General features: G+C 36.2%; 1 protein-coding gene and 1 non-coding gene across 2 annotated transcripts; both read left to right on the top strand.

Annotated features, from left to right (window-relative positions):
- Positions 1-7912: 7912 nt before the first annotated feature.
- LOC130942545 (small nucleolar RNA R71) lies at positions 7913-8020 on the top strand. Its single transcript, XR_009071113.1, has one exon. It is a non-coding gene; the product is annotated as a small nucleolar RNA R71 (small nucleolar RNA).
- Positions 8021-24170: 16150 nt separating this feature from the next.
- LOC130939614 (inositol transporter 1-like) lies at positions 24171-26979 on the top strand. Its single transcript, XM_057867704.1, has 5 exons — positions 24171-24327; positions 24547-24617; positions 25182-25517; positions 25948-26055; positions 26146-26979. The coding sequence occupies exons 1-5, from the start codon at positions 24171-24173 to the stop codon at positions 26977-26979; spliced, it is 1506 nt and encodes a 501-aa protein (XP_057723687.1).
- Positions 26980-27391: the final 412 nt, after the last annotated feature.

Below are 27391 nucleotides of genomic sequence, written 5' to 3'. Positions count from 1 at the left end.
GTATTTTAAAAGTACATTTTAATATTTCAAATTAAAAAAATTATATAAAAAAATTCAAAATTTAAGGTTGGGACACTTTTTTGTCCCTAAATCTTTCTGCCACATCCACGTGGGACACTGTTAAGGTCATGTCAGTATACGGCATCCACGTCTGACATCTCCATTACATTTCACAATCTCAGTTGGATGGAGGGATTCAAATATCTCATTTTAAAAAAGTCAGAGACATAAATATATTTTTTAATTTTCAGAAACAAATTTTTATGTGACAAAAATGTCAAAGATCTATTGTCCTTTTCTCTTTTAATTTTAATATTGAAAAAATAATTGTATTTTGCTTTGTTATTGAAAGTGGGTATGTTTCACTCAACTGTAGAAGTAACATTCAAAGAAATTGGAGGGTCAGTTTTCGTTCACGTAAAATTGGAGAGTCAATTTTTATTCACATGAAATCGGAGGGTCAGCTTTTTAAATTTTATAAATCTGACCGACAGATATCATAATTTTGTATTTAAAATTTTTTATTTGTAAATTTGACCCATCGATTTGTCTTATAGTGAAAATAAAAAAATTAACTACCGACAAATTGGATTCTTTGATTTGTGAACCCTCGAATAGAAACTTATCACTCCAAAAATCCGACATTCATATTTTAATTGAAATTTTGCCTAATTTCAAATCTGAGCCTCAGATTTGGTTTTTGCAATTAAAAAAATAATCACCTCTATATTGAATTAAAATACCTAATTTTTTCATGACTAATGATAACACAATAAAAATTTTTATTACTAAAAAAAATGAGCCTCAAAGGATATAGTGTGCTAGAAGGCTCATTTTTTTAATGAAAATTATTGTTGTGTTATCATTAGTCATGGAAAAGTTAGGTGTTTTAATTTAATATAGAGCTGATTTTTTTTTAATTGCAAAAACTAAATTTGAGGCTCAGATTTTGGCTTAGGCAAAATTTCAATTAAAATTTGAGAATTAGATTTTTGGAGTAATAAGTTCATATTTGAGGGTGCAAAAATCGAAATTTCTGATTTCATGTGAACAAAAACTGATCTTCCGAATTCTTTGAATGTGACTTCTATAGTTGAGTAAAACAGACCAACTTCCAATAACGAAGCAAAACACAATACAACAGTCTCTCTAATATAAAATTAAAAAGTGACCCTTTAATGAATATTGAAGTTTCTAAAATCAACCAAGAAAATATAAAAAATAGAGAAAAATGATGATGCTCGACTTTTCTCTTGGTTTTGTTCATTTAACTTGCAATGCAGTTATGAATTAGATAGAATAAATACTCAAATTTGATGAGAATTTTGAGTTTTTACTCGAATTAGATATATAATTATTCATGTTGGTTCATTTAATTGCACTAAAACATACCCTTAAGATAATTAAGAAAAATATATATTAACAACTTGGATTTGGATCCTCTAAAGTTTGAATTTCACTTTAGAGAGTAAATTGTGATCTCTCACCATTTATTTTATAGGTGGGGCCAAGAATAAATATGAAAGAGAAACCATTCAAGGGTAGAAGATCACACTTTACTCTCTAAAGTAAAAATTTAAAATTTAGAGGATCCAAATCCTAACAACTTTATATGGTATGCAAAAATGTCTCCTGTAGGGATGAGCTTAGTTCAGACAATAGAAAATTGGTGCGCGAAATTGTGAACAATACTTTTTCACAACTCTCATAATCCCCGGTAATGGCTCCAAAAACTTGGTGGCTCAATACCATGGCATTACACAACTTCGCACAACTAACCAGCAAGTGCACTGGGTCGTCCAAGTAATAAACCTTACGTGAGTAAGGGTCGATCCCACGGAGATTGTTAGCATTGAAGCAAGCTATGGTCATCTTGTAAATCTTAGTCAGGCAAACTCAAATGTATATGATGATGATGAACGAAAATAACATAAAGATAAGGATAGTGATACTTATGTATATCATTGGTGTAAGAGCTTCAGACAAGTGTATGAAGATGCCTTCCCTTCCGTCTCTCTGCTTTCCTACTGCCTTCATCCAATCCTTCTCACTCCTTTCCATGGCAAGCTCGTGTAGGGTCTCACTGTTGTCAGCAGCTACCTCCCATCCGCGCAGTGAAAGCTAATGCACGTACTCTGTCACAGTACTGCCAATCACCGGTTTGGTTCCCTCCCCTACCGGAATAGAATCACTCTTTTGCGTCTGTCACTAACGCCCAGTAGGTTACAGGTTTGAAGCACGTCACAGTCATTCAATCATTGAATCCTACTCAGAATACCACAGACAAGGTTAGACCTTCCGGATTCTCTTGAATGCCGCCATCAGGTCCTGCCTATACCACGAAGACTCCGAAGAATCCAAGAGATATTCACTAAGCCTCAGATGCTTGTAGAACAAGAATGGTTGTCAGTCACCTTGTTCATGGGTGAGAATGGTGATGGGCGTCAATCATCACCTTCATCATGTTGAAGAACAAGTGATATCTTGGATAAAGAACAAGTGGAATTGAATGGAAGAACAATAGTAATTGCATTAATACTCGAGGTACAGCAGAGCTCCACACCTTAATCTATGGTGTGTAGAAACTCCACCGTTGAAAATACATAAGAACAAGGTCTAGGCATGGCCGAATGGCCAGCCTCCCAAAGAGGGTTCAATCATAAAACATGATCAAAAGCTCTATCTAGAGATCTAAAAATGATCAAAAGATCCTAATACAATAGTAAAAGGTCCTACTTATAGAAAACTAGTACATAAATGGGTAAATGACATAAAAATCCACTTCCGGGCCCACTTGGTGTGTGCTTGGGCTTGAGCAATGAAGAAATTTCGTGTAGAGACTCTCCTTGGAGTTAAACGCCAGCTTTAGTGCCAGTTTGGGCGTTTAACTCCCAATCAGGTGCCAGTTCCGGCGTTTAACGCTGGAATTTCTTGGGGTGACTTTGGACGCCGGTTTGGGCCATCAAATCTTGGGCAAAGTATGGACTATTATATATTTCTGGAAAGCCCAGGATGTCTACTTTCCAACGCCGTTGAGAGCGCGCCAATTGGGCTTCTGTAGCTCCAGAAAATCCACTTCGAGTGCAGGGAGGTCAGAATCCAACAGCATCTGCAGTCCTTTTGAGTCTCTGGATCAGATTTTTGCTCAGGTCCCTCAATTTCAGCCAGAAAATACCTGAAATCACAGAAAAACACACAAACTCATAGTAAAGTCCAGAAAAGTGAATTTTAATTAAAAACTAATAAAAATATAATAAAAACTAACTAAATCATACTAAAAACATACTAAAAACAATGCCAAAAAGTATACAAATTATCCGCTCATCACAACACCAAACTTAAATTGTTGCCTGTCCCCAAGCAACTGAAAATCAAATAGGATAAAAAGAAGAGAATATGCAATGAACTCCAAAAACATCTATGAAGATCAGTATTAATTAGATGAGCGGGGCTGTTAGCTTTTTGTCTCTGAATAGTTTTGGCATCTCACTCTATCCCTTGTAATTCAGAATGATTGGCTTCTTTAGGAACTCAGAATCCAGATAGTGCTATTGATTCTCCTAGTTAAGTATGATGATTCTTGAACACAGCTACTTATTGAGTCTTGGCCGTGGCCCAAAGCACTCTGTCTTCCAGTATTACCACCGGATACATACATGCCACAGACACATAATTGGGTGAACCTTTTCAGATTGTGACTCAGCTTTGCTAGAGTCCCCAATTAGAGGTGTCCAGGGTTCTTAAGCACACTCTTATTGCCTTGGATCACAACTTTATTCCTCTCTTTTTTTTTCTTTTTTCGGTTTTTTTTTTCTTCTCTTTTCTTTTTTTTTTTCTTTTTTTTTCACTGCTTTTTCTTGCTTCAAGAATCATTTTTAATGATTTTTCAGATTCTCAGTAACATGTCTCCTTTTTCATCATTCTTTCAAGAGCCAACATTCATGAACCACAAATTCAAAAGACATATGCACTGTTCAAGCATACATTCAGAGAACAAAAGTGTTGCCACCACATCAAATTAATTAAACTATTATAAAATTCAGAATTCATGCAATTCTTTCCTTTTCAATTAAGCACGCTTTTATTAAGAGAGGTGATGGATTCATAGGACATTCATAACTTTAAGGCATAGACATTAAGACACTAATGATCACAAGACACAAACATGGATAACATACAGCATAAAAATCGAAAAACAGAAGAATAAAGAACAAGGAAATCAAGGAACGGGTCCACCTTAGTGATGGCGGCTCTTTCTTGCTCTTGAAGATTCTATGGAGTGCTTGAGCTCCTCAATGTCTCTCCCTTGTCTTTGTTGCTCCTCCCTCATGATTCTTTGGTCTTCTCTAATTTCATGAAGGATGATGGAGTGTTCTTGATGCTCCACCCTTAGTTGTCCCATGTTGGAACTCAATTCTCCTAGGGAGGTGTTTACTTGCTCCCAATAGTTTTGTGGAGGGAAGTGCATCCCTTGAGGCATCTCAGGGATTTCTTGATGAGAGGGGTCTCTTGTGTACTCCATCCTTTTCTTGGTGATGGGCTTGTCCTCATCAATGGGGGTATCTCCTTCTATGTCAACTCCAACTGAATAACAGAGGTGACAGATGAGATGAGGAAAGGCTAGCCTTGCCAAAGTGGAGGTCTTGTCCGCCACCTTGTAGAGTTCTTGAGCTATAACCTCATGAACTTCCACTTCTTCTCCAATCATGATGCTATGGATCATGATGGCCCGGTCTATGGTAACTTCGGACCGGTTGCTAGTGGGAATGATTGAGCGTTGTATGAACTCTAACCATCCTCTAGCCACGGGCTTGAGGTCATGCCTTCTCAATTGAACCGGCTTTCCTCTTGAATCTTGCTTCCATTGTGCGCCCTCTTCACATATGATTGTGAGGACTTGGTCCAACCTTTGATCAAAGTTGACCCTTCTAGTGTAAGGATGCTCATCTCCTTGCATCATAGGCAAGTTGAACGCCACCCTTACACTCTCCGGACTAAAATCCAAGTATTTCCCCCGAACCATAGTGAGATAATTCTTTGGATTCGGGTTCACACTTTGGTCATGGTTCTTGGTGATCCATGCATTGGCATAGAACTCTTGAACCATCAAGATTCCGACTTGTTGAATGGGGTTGGTAAGCATTTCCCAACCTCTTCTTCGGATCTCATGGCGGATCTCTGGGTATTCACCCTTTTTGAGTGAAAAGGGGACCTCGGGGATTACCTTCTTCAAGGCCACAACTTCATAGAAGTGGTCTTGATGCACCCTTGAGAGGAATCTATCCATCTCCCATGACTCGGAGGTGGAAGCTTTTGCCTTCCCTTTCCTCTTTTTAGAGGTTTCTCCGGCCTTGGATGCCATAAATGGTTATGAAAAAGCAACGCTTTTACCACACCAAACTTAAAATGTTTGCTCGTCCTCGAGCAAAAGAAGAAAGAAGAGAGTAGAAGAAGAAGAAATGAGGAAGAGGGAGATGGTAGTGTGTTCGGCCAAGAAGGGTAAGAAAGGGTGTTTAGGTTGTGTGAAAATGAAGAGATGAAGAAGGGTATTTATAGGAGAGAGGGGGTAAAGGTTCGGCCATTAGGGTGGGTTTTGGGAGGGAGAGTGGTTTGAATTTGAAGGGTGAGGTTGGTGGGGATTTATGAAGGATGGATGTGAGTGGTGAAGAGAAAGATGGGATTTGATAGGTGAAGGGTTTTTGGGGAAGAGGTATTGAGGTGATTGGTGAATGGGGGAAAAAGAGAGAGAGTGATGGTGGGGTCCTGTGGGGTCCACAGATCCTGTGGTGTCAAGGAAAAGTCATCCCTGCACCAAATGTTGCTCAAAATCACGTTTTGAGCTGTTTCTGGCGTTAAACGCCGGGCTGGTGCCCATTCCTGGCGTTTAACGCCAGGTTGTTGCCCTTTTCTGGCGTTTAACGCCAGTCTGGTGCCCCTTTCTGGCGTTAAACGCCCAGAATGGTGCCAGACTGGGCGTTAAACACCCAACAGCTAGCATTACTGGCGTTTGAACGCCAGCTTCTTCTCCTCCAGGGTGTGCTGTTTTTCTTCCTGTTTTTCATTCTGTTTTTGCTTTTTTCATTGTTTTTGTGACTTCTTATGATCATCAACCTACAAAAAACATGAAATAACAAAAAAAATAGTTAACTATAAAACATTGGGTTGCCTCCCAACAAGCGCTTCTTTAATGTCATTAGCTTGACAGAGGACTCTCATGGAGCCTCAGGAATGCTCAGAACCATGTGGGAACCTCCCAACACCAAACTTAGAGTTTGAATGTGGGGGTTCAACACCAAACTTAGAGTTTGGCTGTGGCCTCCCAACACCAAACTTAGAGTTTGACTGTGGGGGCCCTGCTTGGCTCTGTTTTGAGAGAAGCTCTTCATGCTTCCTCTCCATGATGATAGAGGGATGTCCTTGGGCCTTAAACACCAAGGATTGTTCATTCACTTGAATGATTAACTCTCCTCTATCAACATCAATCACAGCCTTTGCTGTGGCTAGGAAGGGTCTGCCAAGGATGATGGATTCATCCATGCACTTCCCAGTCTCTAGGACTATGAAGTCAGTAGGGATGTAATGGTCTTCAATCTTCACCAAAACATTCTCTACAAGTCCATGAGCTTGTTTTCTTGAATTGTCTGCCATCTCTAATGAGATTCTTGCAGCTTGCACCTCAAAGATCCCTAATTTCTCCATTACAGAGAGGGGCATGAGGTTTACACTTGACCCTAAGTCACACAAGGCCTTCTTGAAGGTCATGGTGCCTATGGTACAAGGTATAGAAAACTTCCCAGGATCCTGCCTCTTTTGAGGTAGTTTCTGCCTAGACAAGTCATCCAGTTCTTTGGTGAGCAAGGGAGGTTCATCCTCCCAAGTCTCATTTCCAAATAACTTGTCATTTAGTTTCATGATTGCTCCAAGGTATTTAGCAACTTGCTCTTCAGTGACATACTCATCCTCTTCAGAGGAAGAATACTCATCAGAGCTCATGAAAGGCAGAAGTAAGTCCAATGGAATCTCTATGGTCTCATTTTGAGCCTCAGATTCCCATTGTTCCTCATTGAGGAACTCAGAGGAGATTGGTACACGCCCACTGAGGTCTTCCTCAGTGGCGTCCTCCTCCTCTCTTGCCTCTCCATGTTCGGCCATATTTATGGCTTTGCACTCTCCTTTTGGATTTTCTTCTGTATTACTTGGGAGAGTATTAGGGGGGAGTTCAGTAATTTTCTTGCTCAGCTGACCCACTTGTCCTTCCAAATTTCTGATGGAGGACCTTGTTTCATTCATGAAACTTTGAGTGGTCTTTATTAGATCAGAGATCATTGTTGCTAGGTCAGAGGTATTCTGCTTAGAACTCTCTGTCTGTTGCTGAGAAGATGATGGAAAAGGCTTGTTGTTGCCAGGCCTGTTTCTTCCACCATTATTATTGTTATTGAAACCTTGTTGAGGTCTCTCTTGATTCTTCCATGAGAAATTGGGGTGATTTCTCCATGAAGAATTGTAGGTGTTTCCATAGGGTTCTCCTAGGTGATTCACCTCTTCCATTGAAGGGTTCTCAGGATCATAAGCTTCTTCCTCAGATGAAGCTTCCTTAGTACTGTTTGGTGCATTTTGCATTCCAGACAGGCTTTGAGAAATCAAATTGACTTGTTGAGTCAATATTTTATTCTGAGCCAAAATGGCATTCAGAGTGTCAATCTCAAGAACTCCTTTCTTTTGACTAGTCCCATTGTTCACAGGATTTCTTTCAGAAGTACATGAATTGGTTATTTGCAACCATTTGAATCAGCTCTTGAGCCTCTGTAGGCGTCTTCTTCAGATGAAGAGATCCTCCAGCAGAGCTATCCAAAGACATCTTGGATAGTTCAGAGAGACCATCATAGAAAATACCTATGATGCTCCATTCAGAAAGCATGTCTGAGGGACATCTTCTGATTAATTGTTTGTATCTTTCCCAAGCTTCATAGAGGGATTCTCCATCCTTCTGTCTGAAGGTTTGGACTTCCACTCTAAGCTTACTCCATCTTTGTGGTGGAAAGAACTTTGCCAAGAAGGCATTGACTAGCTTTTCCCAAGAGTCCAGGCTTTCTTTAGGTTGAGAATCCAACCATATTCTAGCTCTGTCTCTTACTGCAAAAGGGAATAGCATCAGCCTGTAGACCTCAGGGTTAACCCCATTAGTCTTGACTGTGTCACAGATTTGCAAGAATTCAGCTAAGAACTGATGAGGATCTTCCATTGGAAGTCCATGGAACTTGCAATTCTGTTGCATTAGAGAAACTAATTGAGGCTTAAGCTCAAAGTTGTTTGCTCCAATGGCAGGGATAGAGATGCTTCTCCCATAGAAATCAGGAGTAGGTGTAGTAAAGTCACCCAGCACCTTCCTTGCATTGTTGGCATTGTTGTTGTTTTCGGCTGCCATGTGTTCTTCTTCTTTGAAGAATTCGGTCAGGTCCTCTAAAGAGAGTTGTGCCTTAGCTTCTCTTAGCTTTCTCTTCAAGGTCCTTTCAGGTTCAGGATCAGCTTCAACAAGAATGCCTTTATCTCTGCTCCTGCTCATATGAAAGAGAAGAGAAAAAGAAGATGTGGAATCCTCTATGTCACAGTATAGAGATTCCTTGAAGTGTCAGAGGAAAAGAGAAATAGTAAGAAGAAGGGGAAGAAGAATTCGAACTTTAATTAGATAAGGTTCGAATTATGCATTTAGAAGGAGTGGTACTCCATAAATAGAAGGATGTGGGAAGGAGGGAAGAGAATTTTCGAAAATTCAATCAAAAGATTTTGAAAACATTTTGAAAATTTGATTGATAATTTTCGAAAACTCAAAGTGAAAAAGAAATCAAGTGATTTTTGAAAAAGATTTTGAAATTAGAAATTAAAAAGATTTGATTGAAAACTATTTTGAAAAAGATGAGGTTAAAAAGATTTGATTGAAAAGTTATGGTTTTAAACAGATGTGATTGAAAAGATATGATTTGAAAACAATTTTAGAAGATATGATTTGAAAACAATTTGAAAAGATATGATTTTGAAAATTAGTGACTTGCCTAACAAGAAAAGATATGATTCAAACATAAAACATTCCTTCATAGAAAAGGCAAAAAATGTTCAATCAAATCATTAATTGTTAGTAAGTATCTTTGAAAAAGGAAAGAAATTGATTTTGAAAACATTTGATTGAAAAGATATGATTTGAAAAAGATTTGATTTTGAAAAACTTTGAAAACTTGAAAAAAAAATTGATTTGAAAACAAAATCTTCCCCCTAGCACCATCCTGGCGTTAAACGCCCAGAATGGTATACATTCTGGCGTTTAACGCCCAAAATGCTACCTTTTTGGGCGTTAAACGCCCAACCTTAAGTCTGCCTTCTTCACTGGGCATTTTTGAATGCTCAGCTTTTTCTGTATAATTCCTCTGCAGTATGTTCTGACTCTTCAATTCTTTGTATCATTGACTTGAAAAGACACAAATTAAAAAATTTTTTTGGATTTTTAATAATCAAAATGCAACAAGAATCAAATAACAATGCATGCAAGACACCAAACTTAGCAGTTTGTGTACTACTGACACTATATGAGACACATAAACACTCAAGTCAATAGAATTTAAAGATCAAAACAAGAAATATATGCATGGATTCGAAAAATGTAACAAAAACATGCATTTGACACCAAACTTAAGATGAGACACTAGACTCAAGCAAGAAATATCAAATATTTTTTGGTTTTTATGAATTTGCAAATTTTTTTTGTGTTTTTCGAAAATGAAGTGGGAAAAGGTATCAAAATTCTTAATGAGAATTCCAGGAATCAGTGCAATGCTAGTCTAAGACTCCGGTCCAGGAATTAGACATGGCTTCACAGCCAGCCAAGCTCTCAAGGAAAGCTTCGGTCCAAAACACTAGACATGACCAAAGGTCAGCCAAGCCTTAGCAGATCACTGCTCCAAAGGCAAAATTGATGAAAATCAACAAGCTCTTGTGGTGATAAGTTGAAACCTCGGTCCAATCAGATTAGACATGGCTTCTCAGCCAGCCAGATTTCAACAAATCATCATGAAACTCTAGAATTCATCTTCAAGAATTTCGAAAAAAATAAATACCTAATCTAAGCAACAAGATGAACCGTCAGTTGTCCAGCCTAAACAATCCCGGGCAATAACGCCAAAAATTTGGTGTTGTTGCCGGATCTTGGCACTGATGTTACCAAAAGCTTGCTCAATACTTGAACAATCCCCGGCAACGGCGCCAAAAACTTGGTGCTTGTTGCCGGATCTTGGCACTGATGTTACCGGACAAAAAGCTTGCTCAAAACTTGAACAATCCCCGGCAACGGCGCCAAAAACTTGGTGCGCGAAATTGTGAACAATACTTTTTCACAACTCTCATAATCCCCGGTAATGGCTCCAAAAACTTGGTGGCTCAATACCATGGCATTACACAACTTCGCACAACTAACCAGCAAGTGCACTGGGTCGTCCAAGTAATAAACCTTACGTGAGTAAGGGTCGATCCCACGGAGATTGTTAGCATTGAAGCAAGCTATGGTCATCTTGTAAATCTTAGTCAGGCAAACTCAAATGTATATGATGATGATGAACGAAAATAACATAAAGATAAGGATAGTGATACTTATGTATATCATTGGTGTAAGAGCTTCAGACAAGTGTATGAAGATGCCTTCCCTTCCGTCTCTCTGCTTTCCTACTGCCTTCATCCAATCCTTCTCACTCCTTTCCATGGCAAGCTCGTGTAGGGTCTCACTGTTGTCAGCAGCTACCTCCCATCCGCGCAGTGAAAGCTAATGCACGTACTCTGTCACAGTACTGCCAATCACCGGTTTGGTTCCCTCCCCTACCGGAATAGAATCACTCTTTTGCGTCTGTCACTAACGCCCAGTAGGTTACAGGTTTGAAGCACGTCACAGTCATTCAATCATTGAATCCTACTCAGAATACCACAGACAAGGTTAGACCTTCCGGATTCTCTTGAATGCCGCCATCAGGTCCTGCCTATACCACGAAGACTCCGAAGAATCCAAGAGATATTCACTAAGCCTCAGATGCTTGTAGAACAAGAATGGTTGTCAGTCACCTTGTTCATGGGTGAGAATGGTGATGGGCGTCAATCATCACCTTCATCATGTTGAAGAACAAGTGATATCTTGGATAAAGAACAAGTGGAATTGAATGGAAGAACAATAGTAATTGCATTAATACTCGAGGTACAGCAGAGCTCCACACCTTAATCTATGGTGTGTAGAAACTCCACCGTTGAAAATACATAAGAACAAGGTCTAGGCATGGCCGAATGGCCAGCCTCCCAAAGAGGGTTCAATCATAAAACATGATCAAAAGCTCTATCTAGAGATCTAAAAATGATCAAAAGATCCTAATACAATAGTAAAAGGTCCTACTTATAGAAAACTAGTACATAAATGGGTAAATGACATAAAAATCCACTTCCGGGCCCACTTGGTGTGTGCTTGGGCTTGAGCAATGAAGAAATTTCGTGTAGAGACTCTCCTTGGAGTTAAACGCCAGCTTTAGTGCCAGTTTGGGCGTTTAACTCCCAATCAGGTGCCAGTTCCGGCGTTTAACGCTGGAATTTCTTGGGGTGACTTTGGACGCCGGTTTGGGCCATCAAATCTTGGGCAAAGTATGGACTATTATATATTGCTGGAAAGCCCAGGATGTCTACTTTCCAACGCCGTTGAGAGCGCGCCAATTGGGCTTCTGTAGCTCCAGAAAATCCACTTCGAGTGCAGGGAGGTCAGAATCCAACAGCATCTGCAGTCCTTTTGAGTCTCTGGATCAGATTTTTGCTCAGGTCCCTCAATTTCAGCCAGAAAATACCTGAAATCACAGAAAAACACACAAACTCATAGTAAAGTCCAGAAAAGTGAATTTTAATTAAAAACTAATAAAAATATAATAAAAACTAACTAAATCATACTAAAAACATACTAAAAACAATGCCAAAAAGTATACAAATTATCCGCTCATCAAAAATCATGGCTCACCCAAATTTTTTATAAAAGAATTAGTAGAATTATTTTTTATTTTAAGTGTTAATATTTTGGATTTAGACTTTAATAGCATTTCACAAATTAAAGGTCTTATTGATTTATTCATACAAATTAGATTCTCATTCTCATCATCATTTATTATTCTCATTATAAAAAATTTTATAATCTTAATATTGGAATTAGTTGTAATAAAATTAATTTATTTTATCTATATAGTTATGTATTTTACAATAACATCTTGGACATAATTTTCAATGAACTTTTACAAATTAAAAGTCTTTTGGTTTATTTATACAAATTAAAATGTTATTCTCATTATTATTTATTATTCTCATTATCAACTAGGTTTTACAATTTTAATGTTGGAATTAATTATAGTAAAATTAGTTTATTTTATCTATATAGATATTTATTTTATAATTTTAATTCTAAAATTTCTAAAGTGTAACACCCTAATTACCTCAAGTCTTACCTCTAGCCGTAAGGTAAAGGTTAATCAAATGTTACGATAATTCTAAGGCTTATACGTATTTATGTAGAAGGAAATAATATATTCTAGAAGCCCGATGAAAGATTTAGCACAAAAACAGAATTACAAAAGTGCAAAACGGTCACACAAAGCTAACGCACAAGACACAAGGTATAGATGCAAGAGAATAGAACATATATAGATATAAGAGTATAATAATAATAGGGAAATAGCCGCAGCCTGCGAAGTTTAAGCCGATTAGTTACAAACAAAAGAATACAGAGTTTTAGAGTTAAAACAGCTTATACAACTTGTCTCTCAAATAAGCCTTTAAGGCCATAAAGTCAAACGAAAAGGGTGAGAGAAAGTACTACAACAAAATAAAACAGAAATAAACCAGGAAGAAACCATACTCCGCTCTGCCACCATGTCCACAATTTCACCGAGGTGAATTATGGCCTGCATCTGAAAAATAACAACAAAGTATGGAATGAGAACTGGGAGTTCTCAGTATGGTAACAGTGTCCAATAATGTAAGATATAAGGCTCCAGGATGCCGAATGCAATCCTAGAACTTCACATCGAATACGGATATTCAAGCTTAGAATAAAATAAATAAATAAAGAACTCAAAACATAAACCGGGTTATCTAATCTTAGGAGAATTCTAGCTAATACTAATTACACCGCTGTATCCCATAGCGTTCGCCAACCTACCCTCCATGCGACCCCATCGCCATCGCCTACCTATCCTCCTCAGCACCAAACATGTAACACCCTAATATTCAAATCCTTATGCTCGAGTCATAAGTCAATGATATTATGGTGGTACGACTCTCAGGTGGATTTTTAATATATAAATATAGTATAAATGAAAGGAGTATTAATCGAGAAGGCTGAAAAGAGTAAAAATAAAATCGCGACGACGTATCATTCACGTTTCAACAACAAAAGATAAACCGTGAAGTCGAAGGCGATATACGGATAAGGACATAAAGGAGATTAAGAGGCAGACAAAAGATAGATATATATAACATAAGTAAATAGCCACTAGTCACGACTCGTGAAGTTTAGGTCGGCTAGGGTACAGTATGAAAGTAGTTGACAACAGAAACTCCTAATCTCTCCCAAACAGAACATGAAAGCCTCTATAGGCAAGTTCAAAAGAGTTCAATACATAATATAATCTTTTCAAAATAAAGGTGGAGAGATTCTAAGCAAAACATAAAGTAGAGAAAATAAGAATCTTTGCCGTCTCTCAACGAACCATAGCTCACTCCTGAGCACCTGGACCTGTATCTAAAAAACAAGAGATATATACGGAATGAGAACCTCGGGCCCATGGGTTCCCAGTATGGTAAAAGTGCCAAATAAATACAATGCACTGCAACAAAAACTCACCAAGCATTCTAAACTTCTTTCCACCAAATATCCATCCTAGGTTCTCGCTAATCCATGAATGGGCAACTGTCATAAGGGAATGCTAAATCTAACTCATATTTCTCATGCTTCCCAGCTTTCCAACTCTTCCACGAATCAGAATCAGAATCATTTACAAAACCATCATCAGTTGTTCTGTCTCAGCAATTCTATATCAATACATCATATCCTCATCTGGAGCAAGTGAATTCACTTCACTGCGTCTACCCAGGAAGCTCAAATTATCTCATTCAATAATCATCATCATTATTCAATCATATCATCAATTCATCTCATCAAGGACAGCCCTCAGCGTCCACCGACACCAGTATGAGGGACCTCTCAATTGTACAAACACAAGCAATATAGGCAAGTAATACACAGTTAAGGTACAAGTAAAACAAGTAGCACATAATCAGGTAACATAGCATATATGATATAGCAATCCAAATCAAGTAGGCAAACCCAAACAATTCAAACATATACAAACGATGAATGCCTACCCTATGGCTGATGATATCATCTGTCGGTTATCAAGCCAACCCGACGTGTCCGGTAGCTAACCCGGGCACAGTCTCTCTGTTGCGCATTAATATCATTAGAGGGAATATGTGTCCTGTCACCATTAGAGGGTATCTGTGCCCTGTCTCCATTAGAGAGTATTTGCGCCCTGTCGCCATTAGAGGGTATCGGTGCCCTGTCACCCTTACAACCAGAGAGAAAACACAAGCATACTCATATACAACATTTATCTCAGCCATCCGGCTTAATTCACAATTCATTCAATAGAATATATGCATTTATACTCGGCCATAATCAATAATGGCTCCGCCGTAACCTGGCAATAACTCAGCCACCCGGCTCACAGTTCAATCCAAAACTAGCCAATTTATTAACATGGCTCCGCCGTAACTCGGCAATAACTCAGCCATCCGGCTCACAGTCCAATCCAGAACTAGCCAATTATTAACATGTACAGCCCTTCGGCTCATGGCACGTAACGCACTTCCACTGCCATCCTCCGTATCTCATACAATTATCCTTGATCATCATTGATCATAAATCTTTTTCTTGCTCCATTCACAAGTTATCACATCCCCTAGCTCCATTCTCATTGCTAGGCATATCATAATGGTTTAATACACAAGGGGTGAGATCGGAGGCTTAGAAGTATGAAATTTGGCTTTTAAAACTCAAAAATAAACTTTGGGATAAAAACAGGGCCCGCGTACACATTCTCCACGCGCATGCGTGGATGACAACAAAGTTCATCGATGCGTATGCATCACCCACGCTTACGCGTGGATGGAAAAACAGCCAAATGATGCGTACGCGTCAGCTACACGTACGCGTCAGCTACACGTACGCGTGGGTGCGTTTGTGCCCACGCACAACACTGGCACAATTCTGGCACAATTCTTGGAAAAATGGCTAGGCATCTGCTGCAGCACATTGACGCGTACACGTCGGCCACGCGCACGCGTGGGTAGTGAAAACGACGCATATGCGTCGGTCACGCCTACGCGTGGATGCGCGTTGTGCCAAAAAATTTTCTAAGTTAAAAGCTACAGAATTCACAGATTCAACCCCCAATCTTTTGACGGACATAACTCTTTCATTTTAAATCATTTTTTGCCCGTTCCTTGAATGGCATGAACATCCCGGATCCAATTTTATTTCTAAATAATTTGGCACAAAACGGGGATTCAGAGTCCAAGTTATGTTCCGTCAAAGTATACCCAAAAACTATATTTTCACATAAAATCACAAGGTGCCATTTGCAAAACAAACCAATTTCATCCCTTTTCAAAATCAACCAAAAGAAGCAAATTTCAACCCTTTTTGAAATCAATCAAAATATACCAAAATCAACATCAACATCAAGCCTTCTCACCTCACACATTAACACTTTACCAAAATTCTCAAAACCGCCATACAACCATTTTACTCATCTCAAACAAATGGCTAAATTACAAACACATTAACATGTCATACATCAGTCCTCCTTCCAATTTCCAACAACACCACTTCCAATCAACCATCATTATACATAATCAATATCATACTCACCAACACATGGTTTCACCCACAAATCAACCTTAATCATTTATCAGGCATATATCACAACATGCATATCTCTCATGCATCATACAATTAAGGCATCAATAATCATAATCACATATATGACCACATAATATATCTCAACCAAAACCAAACATACCCTATCTACACAATTTCACCCAAAATTACCAACTTCCACACTTCAACTCCTCAAACCTTATAATTCAATAACCAACCAAATTATTCACATATTCAATATCTAAAATACATTCAATCACTTATGTCATCACACAATGCACACATCAACTTACCTTCTTTACCTCTTTTCGGCCTCCGGCCCAAAATTCATGGCCTCTAAATTCACAATTTAAATGCATATTCCACAAATCAATACTTATTATCCAATTTATCAAATTCTCAACACACCAAACATACAAGGCCATACAATCCTCAACTCAATCATTAATTCACATTACATATCAACTATGCATATTAGCACCAACCATTTACACAATCCAAACTTAATCCTAAGGGCATCTAGCCTAGGAATTCTCATCACACCACACGGTACTTAAATGAAACTTAAACTGTACCTCTTGTAGCCAAACTAATTGAGTCTCTTCTTTGGAAGTCTCCACCAACCTTAGTTCCAAGCCTCACCAAGGCTCCTCAAGCAACACCAATCTCTTAATTGTGCACCAAAGTTACCAAATACACTAACATAACCAATTTCACATATATACATTAATCTAGGGTTCATAAAATTGATAAATCATAAGGATTAGAGGGTTTCTTACCTTAACCCACTGACGTTTGTGATGAATATCTCCCATGCTCATACTAGAGCACTCCTAAACAACCAAAATCACAAGATTTCCTCAAAACCCAAACTAAATTCGAATTTAAAGAGAAAAACAAAAATTGGGCATAGAACAGTGGATTACTCACTACAAAACTTTGATAGAATTGTAGAGGATGAGAAGAGCAATGCGTGGCCACAAACGGCTCGTCAATCGGAGTTCTGTAGCTCAAGTTCTGGTGATTTAAAGATCAAAGAGAGTTAGGTTTTCTCTCTTCTTCCTCACCTCTTCATTTCAGTGCCCCACACTCTTTCCTCAGGATAAAATGAGCTGAAATGCTCATAACTAGTATTTATATATGTTGGGACTTGGGCCCACTTAGACCCGGTTCACTTATTTTTGTCCAAACCTTTAAGATTAGCGCTCTAAATTGCACTTTAAATATTTCTACCTTCCCTAATTATAATTCCTCATTTCTTAACCTTATTTACTTATAATCAATTTTCTCAGCTGCAGTACCAGACAGATCTCAGCCAGTATTACCGGTCAAAATTTCAGTGCATGTATTTACGCAGAAACCTATGCTTTCCGACTCAGAAAAATTCACTAAATCCAAATATCATATTTAAATTACCAAATTCCGATTGCCAAATCTTCTAACTATATTTTCTCCTATTTAATTTATTACTTATTTGATTACGGTTAGATCGGATTTTACAAAACAGTCACAGAGAATGCAAGCAAATAAAACATAGATAGTATTCATATATAACAAGTAATTCATGAAGCAAGTAGGCATTTTATACAATTAGAAAATCTCAAGTAATCAAAGCAAGCAAACATATAAAAGATGCATATGATAAATGTTTGTCCTATTGGTTGTGGTATCACATGTCGGTTATAGTGCCAAGCCCGACTCAAAATCCGGTTCGCAACTCCCAGATTAGTATCTCTGTTGCGCATATTCGGGAGGAATAATTCCGAGGGATAAGTGCCCTACCACCTTCTCCTTTCAGAGGGAAACGTTTCAAGGGAGAGTGTCCTACCACCTTCCTCTGGATGCCGCATGATTCCGTGGGTTAGTCCCCTACCACCTTGTAATCAGAGAGAAACCCATGCTCAGGAGGAAAATTCCGAGGGATAAGTGCCCTACCACCTTCTCCTTTCAGAGGAAAACATTCCGAGGGAGAGTGCCCTACCACCTTCCTCTGGAGTGATAATTATGAGTGAGAAACCCAGCTTCAACGCTCACATCCGAACGTAGGCAGGAGACTACCACAGCCCCTACGACGGAAAACAATGAATATCATAATCGCAATCTCACTCTCAGAGATAACTGTTCATAGCACAAGTCTGTTAATATCCATCTCATAGTCCACAATCATTCATCCTCGATGTCTTAAGTTCATCATCAAATCCTCAATGCCACAATTTTATCATACAAATCGTCTTTACAGCATTCTACCACTTTACTCATCTAAATCACCCTCAGTACTTCAGAAACCTAAATCTCCGTCTTCTAAACTTTTGCCAGAAATATCTAGTTAAACTCACTTATAGTATTCTCTATGTTTAACATAAAAAAACAAGCCAAAAAATCTTAAATTGGTGTCACAGAAGTTTACAAGCTTGTTGGAAAGGTGAAGCAGTTAAAAACAAGATTTTAGTTGAGAAACAGGGCATGTGCGTATGCACAAGGGTGTGCGTGCGCATGCCCAAGAAAGTTTTCAAATGTGTGCGTACGCATAGAGGAGTGCGTACGCACAGGTAGTAAAAATTTAAACTCTGTTCATCCGCACAAGGCGTGCAAACGCCCTCAATAGAGTGCACCTTCCAATGTGTTCATGCGCACAGGTTACAAAACTTCGTTAGTTGTGTGTGCGCATAGGTCGTGCTGGCGCTCTCCATAGCAAGCCTTCCCCTGAGTGTGCGTGCGCACAGGTTCAAAAACTCACAGGGGTGTGCGTGCGCACACAAACTAGAAATAAAAAATTCTGTAGCATGTACAGAATTCAGATTTTAACACAAAACTTTGAATGATCATAACTTCCTCTACAAAAGTCCATTTTCTACAAACTTTATATCCATTTAAAGATTTTTCAATGAACCTTATTTTAAAGCAAATTTCAACAAATTTTGAAAACTGAGGATCAAGTTATGATCCGTCAAAGTTCACTAAAAATCTGTTTTTACCAAAAGTCTCAAAACCTCAATTTTACCAAAACTCCCAATCCAAAACCAAACTAATCACAACCCAAATAATACCAAAACAACATAAAAGTCTATACCATTCCTCTCCCAACTCAACCATCCATAATATCCCAATTACACCATTCAACACAATCAAAACCCTTAATCATCAACATCTAAAACCATCATAAACACTCATAATCATCATCAACTAACAACAACATCAACAACCACCACAAATCCTCATCAATTTTAATAATCATCATCAAATAATATCTAACAGTACTCAAATTCATCAAAATATTTATTCCTCACATTATTCTCATAAAACTCACATCCTTCACCAATTGTCATCAACATTAATATTCATACTCCTCCTCAATTAATATTAACATTAGCAATCATTATCAACATTCACTTTTCCATGAATCCTCATGAACAATAATAAATCACAATATTCATCATCAATCTTCATAGTTATTAATTACCAACAATCAACATCAAGATTCATATATTTCACATCCCAAAACTCTATATGATCATCACCACCATACAACTTATCTTCAAATCATCAAAGTCACATACAATTAAACATACACCCAAGCATCCAATCCTATCTTAAGGTCAACTAGCCTAAGGTTCACAAAATATTACGTATTACATAAAGGAAACTAAACCATACCTTGGCCGATTCCCAATATACGCAAAACACCAAAAGCTTGATTCCAACAAGATCAACAAGCCTCAAGTACCAGCACGACCTCCAAGACTCAACAAACAAACCATACACATATAACATACCAACATTAAGCTTAGGATTCACAAAAATAACTAAACACAAGGGTTTAGTGAAACCTTACCTTACCCAACAAGATTAGGGGTAAAATCTAACAATACTACTCCAATACAAGATCACCCATAAACAAATAAAATCACAAAATCTTCTCAAAAATCAAACCTAAAAATGCAGAAATATTAGGGCAGGAAAAAGGAGCATGAGTTTCGTGTTCTTACCATATTTTCTTAGATATAAATGAAGAGCTCGACAAGAGCTTCACGTGACCGCAAATGACTCGTCAATTAGAGTTTCGTAGCTCAAGATATGGTCAAAAGAAGGAAGAGATGAATAGTACTCTTCTTCCTCCTCTCTTCTCTTAAAACCAGCACTCTCTTTGTGTGTGTGTGCTGAAAATAAGCTTAAAGCTCATTGAAATATGCTTTTATATGTTGGACTTGGGCTCAACTTTGGCCCGGTCAACCGCATAGCATTTTAGGTTCGTTTGACCCACTTTGGACATAAACCTTTAAGATTAGTGCCCAGTTTTCAATTATAAATTATTTTTGTCTTTCCAAAACAATAAATCAAATTTTCAAAATCTTATTTTTCAAAATACGCGAACTGGACAAATTAGAGCCGGTACTGCCAGTTTAAGCGCCAGGATGCATTTTTATAAAAAATTTTCGAAAAAGATACATTTTCCAACTCAGAAAAATTCATCGAAATCGAATTTCACCTTTATATTTTTAAATTAAAACTTCTAAATTTTGAATCTACTCTGAGCACTAAAAATTATTTTATTAAAACGGTTTTACGTGAAAAACTCCAGTTCTTACATAAAGTATTTGATAGGATTTTTTTCTATTATAAAATAATAAAACCTTATTTCCCGAAGAAAATTATTGAAACTTTAATTTTCGAAATCCAACTTTTTTCTTTTGGGACAAGTTCGCCGTAACCCTGACGAACTCTATAAAATTCATAAAGTTTGTCGTACCCCTGGCAAACTTCAAATTCCTAAGCTTCACAACTGGCAATGACAACAATTATCATGGTTTCCAAGAGAATATAAAAATACACAAAAGTACATAGAAATAAGCCGTATTTAAAAATGGTGTAGTAGGAATGGTGTTCCCAACATCTTAATTTTGAAAAAATCTAGTTTGGCTTAATTTGGCTGAGAAAGAAAGTTGTGGAGTTGAATATTGGACAGACAATAAGCTTGGTTTCTTTAACATCGCCAACAATGGCAACCATTATCATCGTTTTCAGGAATACACAAGAGTACACCTGAATAAGTCATATTTAACAATGGTGTAGTAGGAATTGTGCTCCCCAGCACAAAAAAACTTAGGAGTTTAAAGTTCGACGGAGGTACGACGAACTTTATGAATTTTATAGATTGCGAGCTTGCCCCACATCAAAAAAAGATTTGGATTCCGGAAATTAAAGTTTCAATAATTTTTCTTGAGAAATAAAATTTTTTTATTTTATAATAAAAAAATCCTATTTTATAATATTGTCTATAATTTATTTATTGTCACATTGGTAATAAACTTAAAAATAATTATATTTATAAATTTTATTTTAATATAAATAAAATTTTTTACCGCTAAAATTTTTTTTCAAACTCCGTTACTGGTCTCATGTAAACTATAATGTATTTATATATACCTATATGTATTGGTTTATGAGTAAAATGTCAAATTTGCTTCTCAAAGATCAATCATTTTTTAAATTGGTCTCTAAATATTTTTAATCAAATTCTTCTTTAAAAAATTTTAAACTAGTCACATTAGTCATTTTGTCACTTCTATTACTAATAATAATGTCAAAATTTGTTGATATGACACATTAAGTGATATCACACTTAGGGGTGGCAAGTGGGGAAGTCCACCCCGCCTCGCCCTGCCCCACCATGCTGAAAGCCCGACTTTTGGCGGGTTGGCCCACCCTGCCCACCCCGCTTAGTGAGGCGGTCCTAAAACCCACCCTGCCCCGCCTAAACTGTGGGTTGGCAGGCTAAACCCGCCAAATCTCCTCTTTTTTTTTTTACTATTAACTATGAAATAATATATATAATTTTATAATCATTTTAATAAATTTATAATTTCTAAAAGCATAAAAAAATTATAATTTTTATATTCACAAACATTAAAGACTTTGTAATTATAAATATCTAATAAATATAATTATAAACTAAGTTTTCATCCTAAACATAATTATAAATATTGTCTTCAAAGCAAAATAAACATAATCCAAAATAAAATTATAAATAATGTCTGCAAAGCAAAATAAACATAATCCAAAACATTCAATTTTCATCTTCATTCTCTTATAAGTTGGGTTAGGGGAAGTTAGATTTTGGCTAAAAAATACAAAATTATCCCATTACCAAAAAAATGCTAAGTTCGGTGGGGAAGCCCGCCCCGCCTTGCCAAAGCCCGCAGTTTAAGCGACGCGGGTTAGACGGGCTTTTACTATTTGGCGGTTCCAATTTTTCAGTCCAACTAGTCTTTTTTGGCGCGGACCGGCCCGGCGGATTTAAACCCATTTGCCACCCTTAACCACATTGATGACAGTACATACCCGGTAGTCCTAATTGGCTACTATCATAATAAATTTATGCAATTATATCAAATCATTTCTTAGGAGATTCCAAGGGATTTGCGGTTCCCTCCAAAACTTAAGATCTTCATTTGGAGGCTACTTTACAATGGAATTCCAGTTCAGTACATCCACGATGGATTCGAAAATGTAGGAGACTCGTGCACTAGGGAGAGATAACTTTTCACTGTTTAGTGCTTTGCCCCCTTGCAAAACAGGCTTGGCAAGTCTCTAATCTCGGTGCGGCGTCAATAGTAAATGACAATCAAGAACCATAGTAGTGGTGGTCGGAACTGGGTGAGCTTGCAAGAAGACAACTGAAAAAAAAGAAGGATTTGACAATGGCACCGATGCTAGTTTGGGTAATTTGGTGAGGAAAAAATGCCAAAATTTTTGAAGAAAGGGACATCACTATATTTATTTTATCTAATGAAATGAACAAATGACTAGCTTTGGAAAAAGATATTACCAACTGGTTATGATGCATAGACACTGACAGGATATGGGACACGACACGACACAGGACACGCAAACAAGCAAATATAAAATTCCTATAAGACACGAGAACACGATATATGCATAAAGTATAAAGTATTTTTTAGATAAATTGTAATGATATTTTAATATTTTATTGATATTAAAATATAAATTAATTTTTAATTATTTTGAATATTTTTTAATTATATAAATATTTAAAATATATTTTTTAATAATTAATAATATATATTATTTCTAAACTCATTTCAAGAATGCATGTTAAGAATAAGACTTGACAAACTGACACGTGATGGTATTTAAGTGTATTGAATCGTGTCTGAATTTTTTTTTATTTTTTATCAAGACATGATTGAGCACAGAAAACATGAGTGTCGAACGAGTGTCGATATATGTCGTCTCCGAAATGTCTCCGACACAGGAATACGACAAATAAGAAAAATGTGTATACTTCATAGCCAACCGAAAAGTAGCATTAATTATTTATAATAATTTAATTAAAATAAATTCAATATAACAACAAGTAAGGGATAAATTGTGCATGAATAATGCAGTTATCAAGCATTTCTAAAGATTAAAAAGATTATTACATAAACATGTTATAATAGGACTTGATGACGCGATCGACCAATAAGAAATTTTGTTGTATCTTTTGTTACGTTGAAATAAGTCAATTTGGTAAGTTAATGAGATATTTTCCAAGACTTAAGTTCTTATATATGTAGGCTGAACTTAATATTTTTCATTATTTGAATTTCTTTCGTAGTCACATGGGTTTTTTGCATATTCAAATAAAAAATGTTCTCATTTAGCTACTGAGATTTATTTATAAATAAAATTAAATAGGACACAGATATTAATTTGTTTTTTAAACGAGCAATATATATATAAATAAATATGATAGTTTTAAATTTTAAATATGTGAAAATCCCTTAACTAAATACATTAATATTTCCATCCAAGTACACCCTTGTAATTGTTTAAGTAATTACCAAAAAAAGTAAATAAAACAAATTAAACCTCTTCTTACTTTCATTATTTAATTTTACCTCATGCTATAACAATAGAAGAGTTGTCTTTCCTATTACAGTTATAAATATCTTTAATCAGTTTTATTTTTGACTGTTTTGTATTTGTACATTGTTGCAAGTGATGGATTTTTAGCCGTCTTACCTAGAATAAACAAAAAATGCCTTCAAATATAACTAATTTTCGTGAAAGAGAACTAACTAAAATACCAAACTAAACATTTCTATTCTCTATAAAATGATGTCTCATCTTGTATGTGTAACCATAGTTGATAATCAAGGAACAAGCTAAAATGGTCGCAGCAGATATGAATATTTCTAGGAGAGCAGGAAGCTTCAATTACTTGGAAAAACATCCTGAGCGTAGAATATCAATTTTTCAAAACTCTTACATTGTTGCAATTACTCTCACTGCTGGCATTGGAGGTCTTTTATTCGGCTATGATACTGGTAATGTATATATGCATTTGAGTTCAATTAGAGAGCTAATTTTAGTAATTTTTAATTTTAAATCCTAAATATTAAACTCCTTATTCAATTCTAATCTTAAACTCTAAATTTTTTAAAGATAAAAGTTAAAAAAAACTAATTTTTCAATATATTTTTTTAGGAATATATACCCACATAATTGCTCATATTTGTTTCTTTTTTATCGTTAAATGAATGCAGGTGTGATATCAGGTGCCCTCTTGTATATAAAAGAGGATTTTGAGCAGGTCAAGAATAGTTATTTTCTTCAGGTAATAAACAAATTGTTAGATCATTTAGTCAAACATGTAAAAAAAAAAAAATTAAGCATTTATTAAAAAAATATAGCCACTTCTATAATTACAAATTGTTAGATCATTCAGTCAAACATGTCAAATTATCTGATAATTTACGATATCATCTCCACATAACCTTAAAATAAAGTCTCAAAAAGAAAAAAAAAATAAAAATCTTACAAATACACGACCGACCTAAGTGAAAAAAAATAAGACACCCAGTATGACTTAACAATGCTAGGCTTTTTGGAATTGATTGAAAATTATGAAAAAGGTAAGGAAAAAAGAAGAAGAATTCAGTAACCTATACATGAATGTTAGTTTTTGTTTTAGGCGCATAATATGATATCTATTGTTATGGCGTCTACACAGTAACTTTAATTTTCGTAAAATATTGTAAAATTTAAAATAATATTTTTATTATCAAATAATTCTTTTAAATATTATAGACACCATAATCATCATAATAATAACCATAGAGTTTACTTTTTATTTTTATGTTTTATATATTTATGTGTATTTATGTGTTCATATTTGCAGGAACTTATTGTTGCTATGGCCTTGGTTGGTGCAATATTTGGTGCTACCATTGGCGGTTACATTAATGATGTTTTAGGGCGTAAGATGGCTATTGTAGTGGCAGATTTTTGTTTTGCCGTAGGATCACTTATTATGGTGATTGCACCAAATCCTTATGTTATTATAATAGGCCGTTTTTTGGTTGGCCTTGGTGTTGGTGCAGCTTCCGTTACTGCTCCTGTTTATATTGCAGAAGTATCACCATCTGAAATAAGAGGAGGATTAGTTGGCTTCAATGCTCTTATGATTACCGGTGGACAATTTCTTTCATTTGTCATCAATTATGCCTTGACAAAGGTAAGCGTACATAATTTGCTAACCACCACTAGATTGTTAATAATAAATGCAACAACAATAATAACCGTTTTTCTTGTTAAGTACTCAATCATGATTTTATAATATCTAATGAAATCTGTTAGAGATATAATTATTTATGTATTTTTTCTTTAAACTTAAATTTTTGGGCGAAGTAATTTTACAACATGGTATCGTAGTTTCTATAATTTAAAGGTCTAGAATTCAAATCTTGTTGACTCCAAAAGAAAGAATTTAATATAAGACAAATAAAAAGAGAATAATGACCTATATATGTAAAAATTAAGGTAAATACACCATATGTTTTTGAAAAAAAGAATGTATTAGAGATATAATCATTCATATACCTCCTCATATCTATTTAACTTTTTGGTAAAAATAGTTTCCTGATAAAATCATTTTTTGCATGTAGGTCCCGGGTACGTGGCGTTGGATGCTCGGAGTTGCAGGATCACCTGCAGTGGTCCAATTAGTTTTTATGATCTTCCTCCCCGAATCCCCAAGATGGCTCTATTTTAAGGTAAAACCTATACATGTCAATACATGTAAAACATATTCGAAATTCATTGTTATTCTTCTTGTATGTGAATTTTTTTTCTTTAACCTACAGAATAAGAAAGAAGCAGCCGCTAATGTTCTATCCAAGATTTACCCATCACCTCGTTTAGAAGATGAGATTGAGATTCTCAAATTTCACTTGGAGAAAGAACAGAAAAATAAGGTCAAAGTTAACTACAGTGATGTGTTCAAACTGAAAGAAATTAGAGTTGCGTTTATATGTGGGGCTGGACTTCAAGCATTCCAACAATTTACCGGTATTAGCATTGTCATGTATTATAGTCCAATAATAATCCAATTAGCTGGGTTCAAATCAAATGACGCTGCATTGTTCTTGTCCCTCGTTGTTTCTGGCTTGAATGCCGGTGGCACAATTCTTGGAATCTATCTTATCGACGCTTCAGGCCGCAAAAAGCTTACTCTTGGTAGCTTATCAGGTGTGGCTATAGCCTTGACCATCCTCTCTGTGGCATGCTTTATTATAGGACATGGCAATGCCAGTCAAGTATATGCTTGGCTTGCGATTGTTGGTTTGGCTTTGTATATCATATTCTTTGCCCCTGGTATGGGTCCTGTGCCATGGGCAGTGAACTCAGAGATTTATCCTGAAGAGTATAGAGGAATATGTGGTGGCATGTCTGCAACTGTGAATTGGATTTGTAGTGTTATAATGTCTATTAGTTTTCTTTCAGTAGTTGATGCCATAGGGCTTGGTGGGAGTTTCATGATTCTCTTGGGAGTCACTGTGGTTGCAATTGTTTTTGTGATCATTTACATGCCAGAGACAAAAGGATTGACCTTTGAAGAAGTTTCAAACATTTGGAAGGAAAAAGCCTACGGAAAAGATAAAAACGACATAAGTCTAGTTGAGAAAACAAATACATGATTTTGCTTTTAGTAATTACTATTGCATAACTGTTTTTCATTCTTATGTATTGTTATTTGTTGATTAACAATCATTGTTTATTGATCGTTTTATGTGTACACAAAATGAGTCACTATATTGTTAGAAAATTATAATTTTTAATTTATTTGTGGGCAATACATATAATCAATTATAATCACATTAGCTATTTCATATTATATGATTTATATATAGTTAATCTCATTTATGGTTATAAATGTTAAATAGAATAAATCATTATTACTTTTGATTTGGGTTTAAATGAGAGTAAAATCAGATTCTATTTTACTTGGGCCTTTAGGGTTTAATGAAAACCAATAAATAAGTATAAATAGAACTCCAAGTTTTTGGTTCCTACATACCAAAATCACTTTGCAACCCTGGCTCCATCAGA

This window comes from Arachis stenosperma, chromosome 7 (assembly GCF_014773155.1).
Source record: "Arachis stenosperma cultivar V10309 chromosome 7, arast.V10309.gnm1.PFL2, whole genome shotgun sequence".
Classification (NCBI taxonomy): Eukaryota; Viridiplantae; Streptophyta; class Magnoliopsida; order Fabales; family Fabaceae; genus Arachis; species Arachis stenosperma.
Note: the sequence above shows the minus strand (reverse complement) of the source record. Positions and strands in the feature narration are given on the sequence as shown.

Excerpts from the sequence above, each read along its gene's own strand:
- LOC130939614 (XM_057867704.1), top strand. The coding sequence starts at position 24,171 with ATGGTCGCAGCAGATATGAATATTTCTAGGAGAGCAGGAAGCTTCAAT. Across the intron at positions 24,618-25,181 it reads AGAATAGTTATTTTCTTCAG|GAACTTATTGTTGCTATGGC; the intron begins GTAATAAACAAA and ends TCATATTTGCAG. Across the intron at positions 26,056-26,145 it reads CAAGATGGCTCTATTTTAAG|AATAAGAAAGAAGCAGCCGC; the intron begins GTAAAACCTATA and ends TTTAACCTACAG.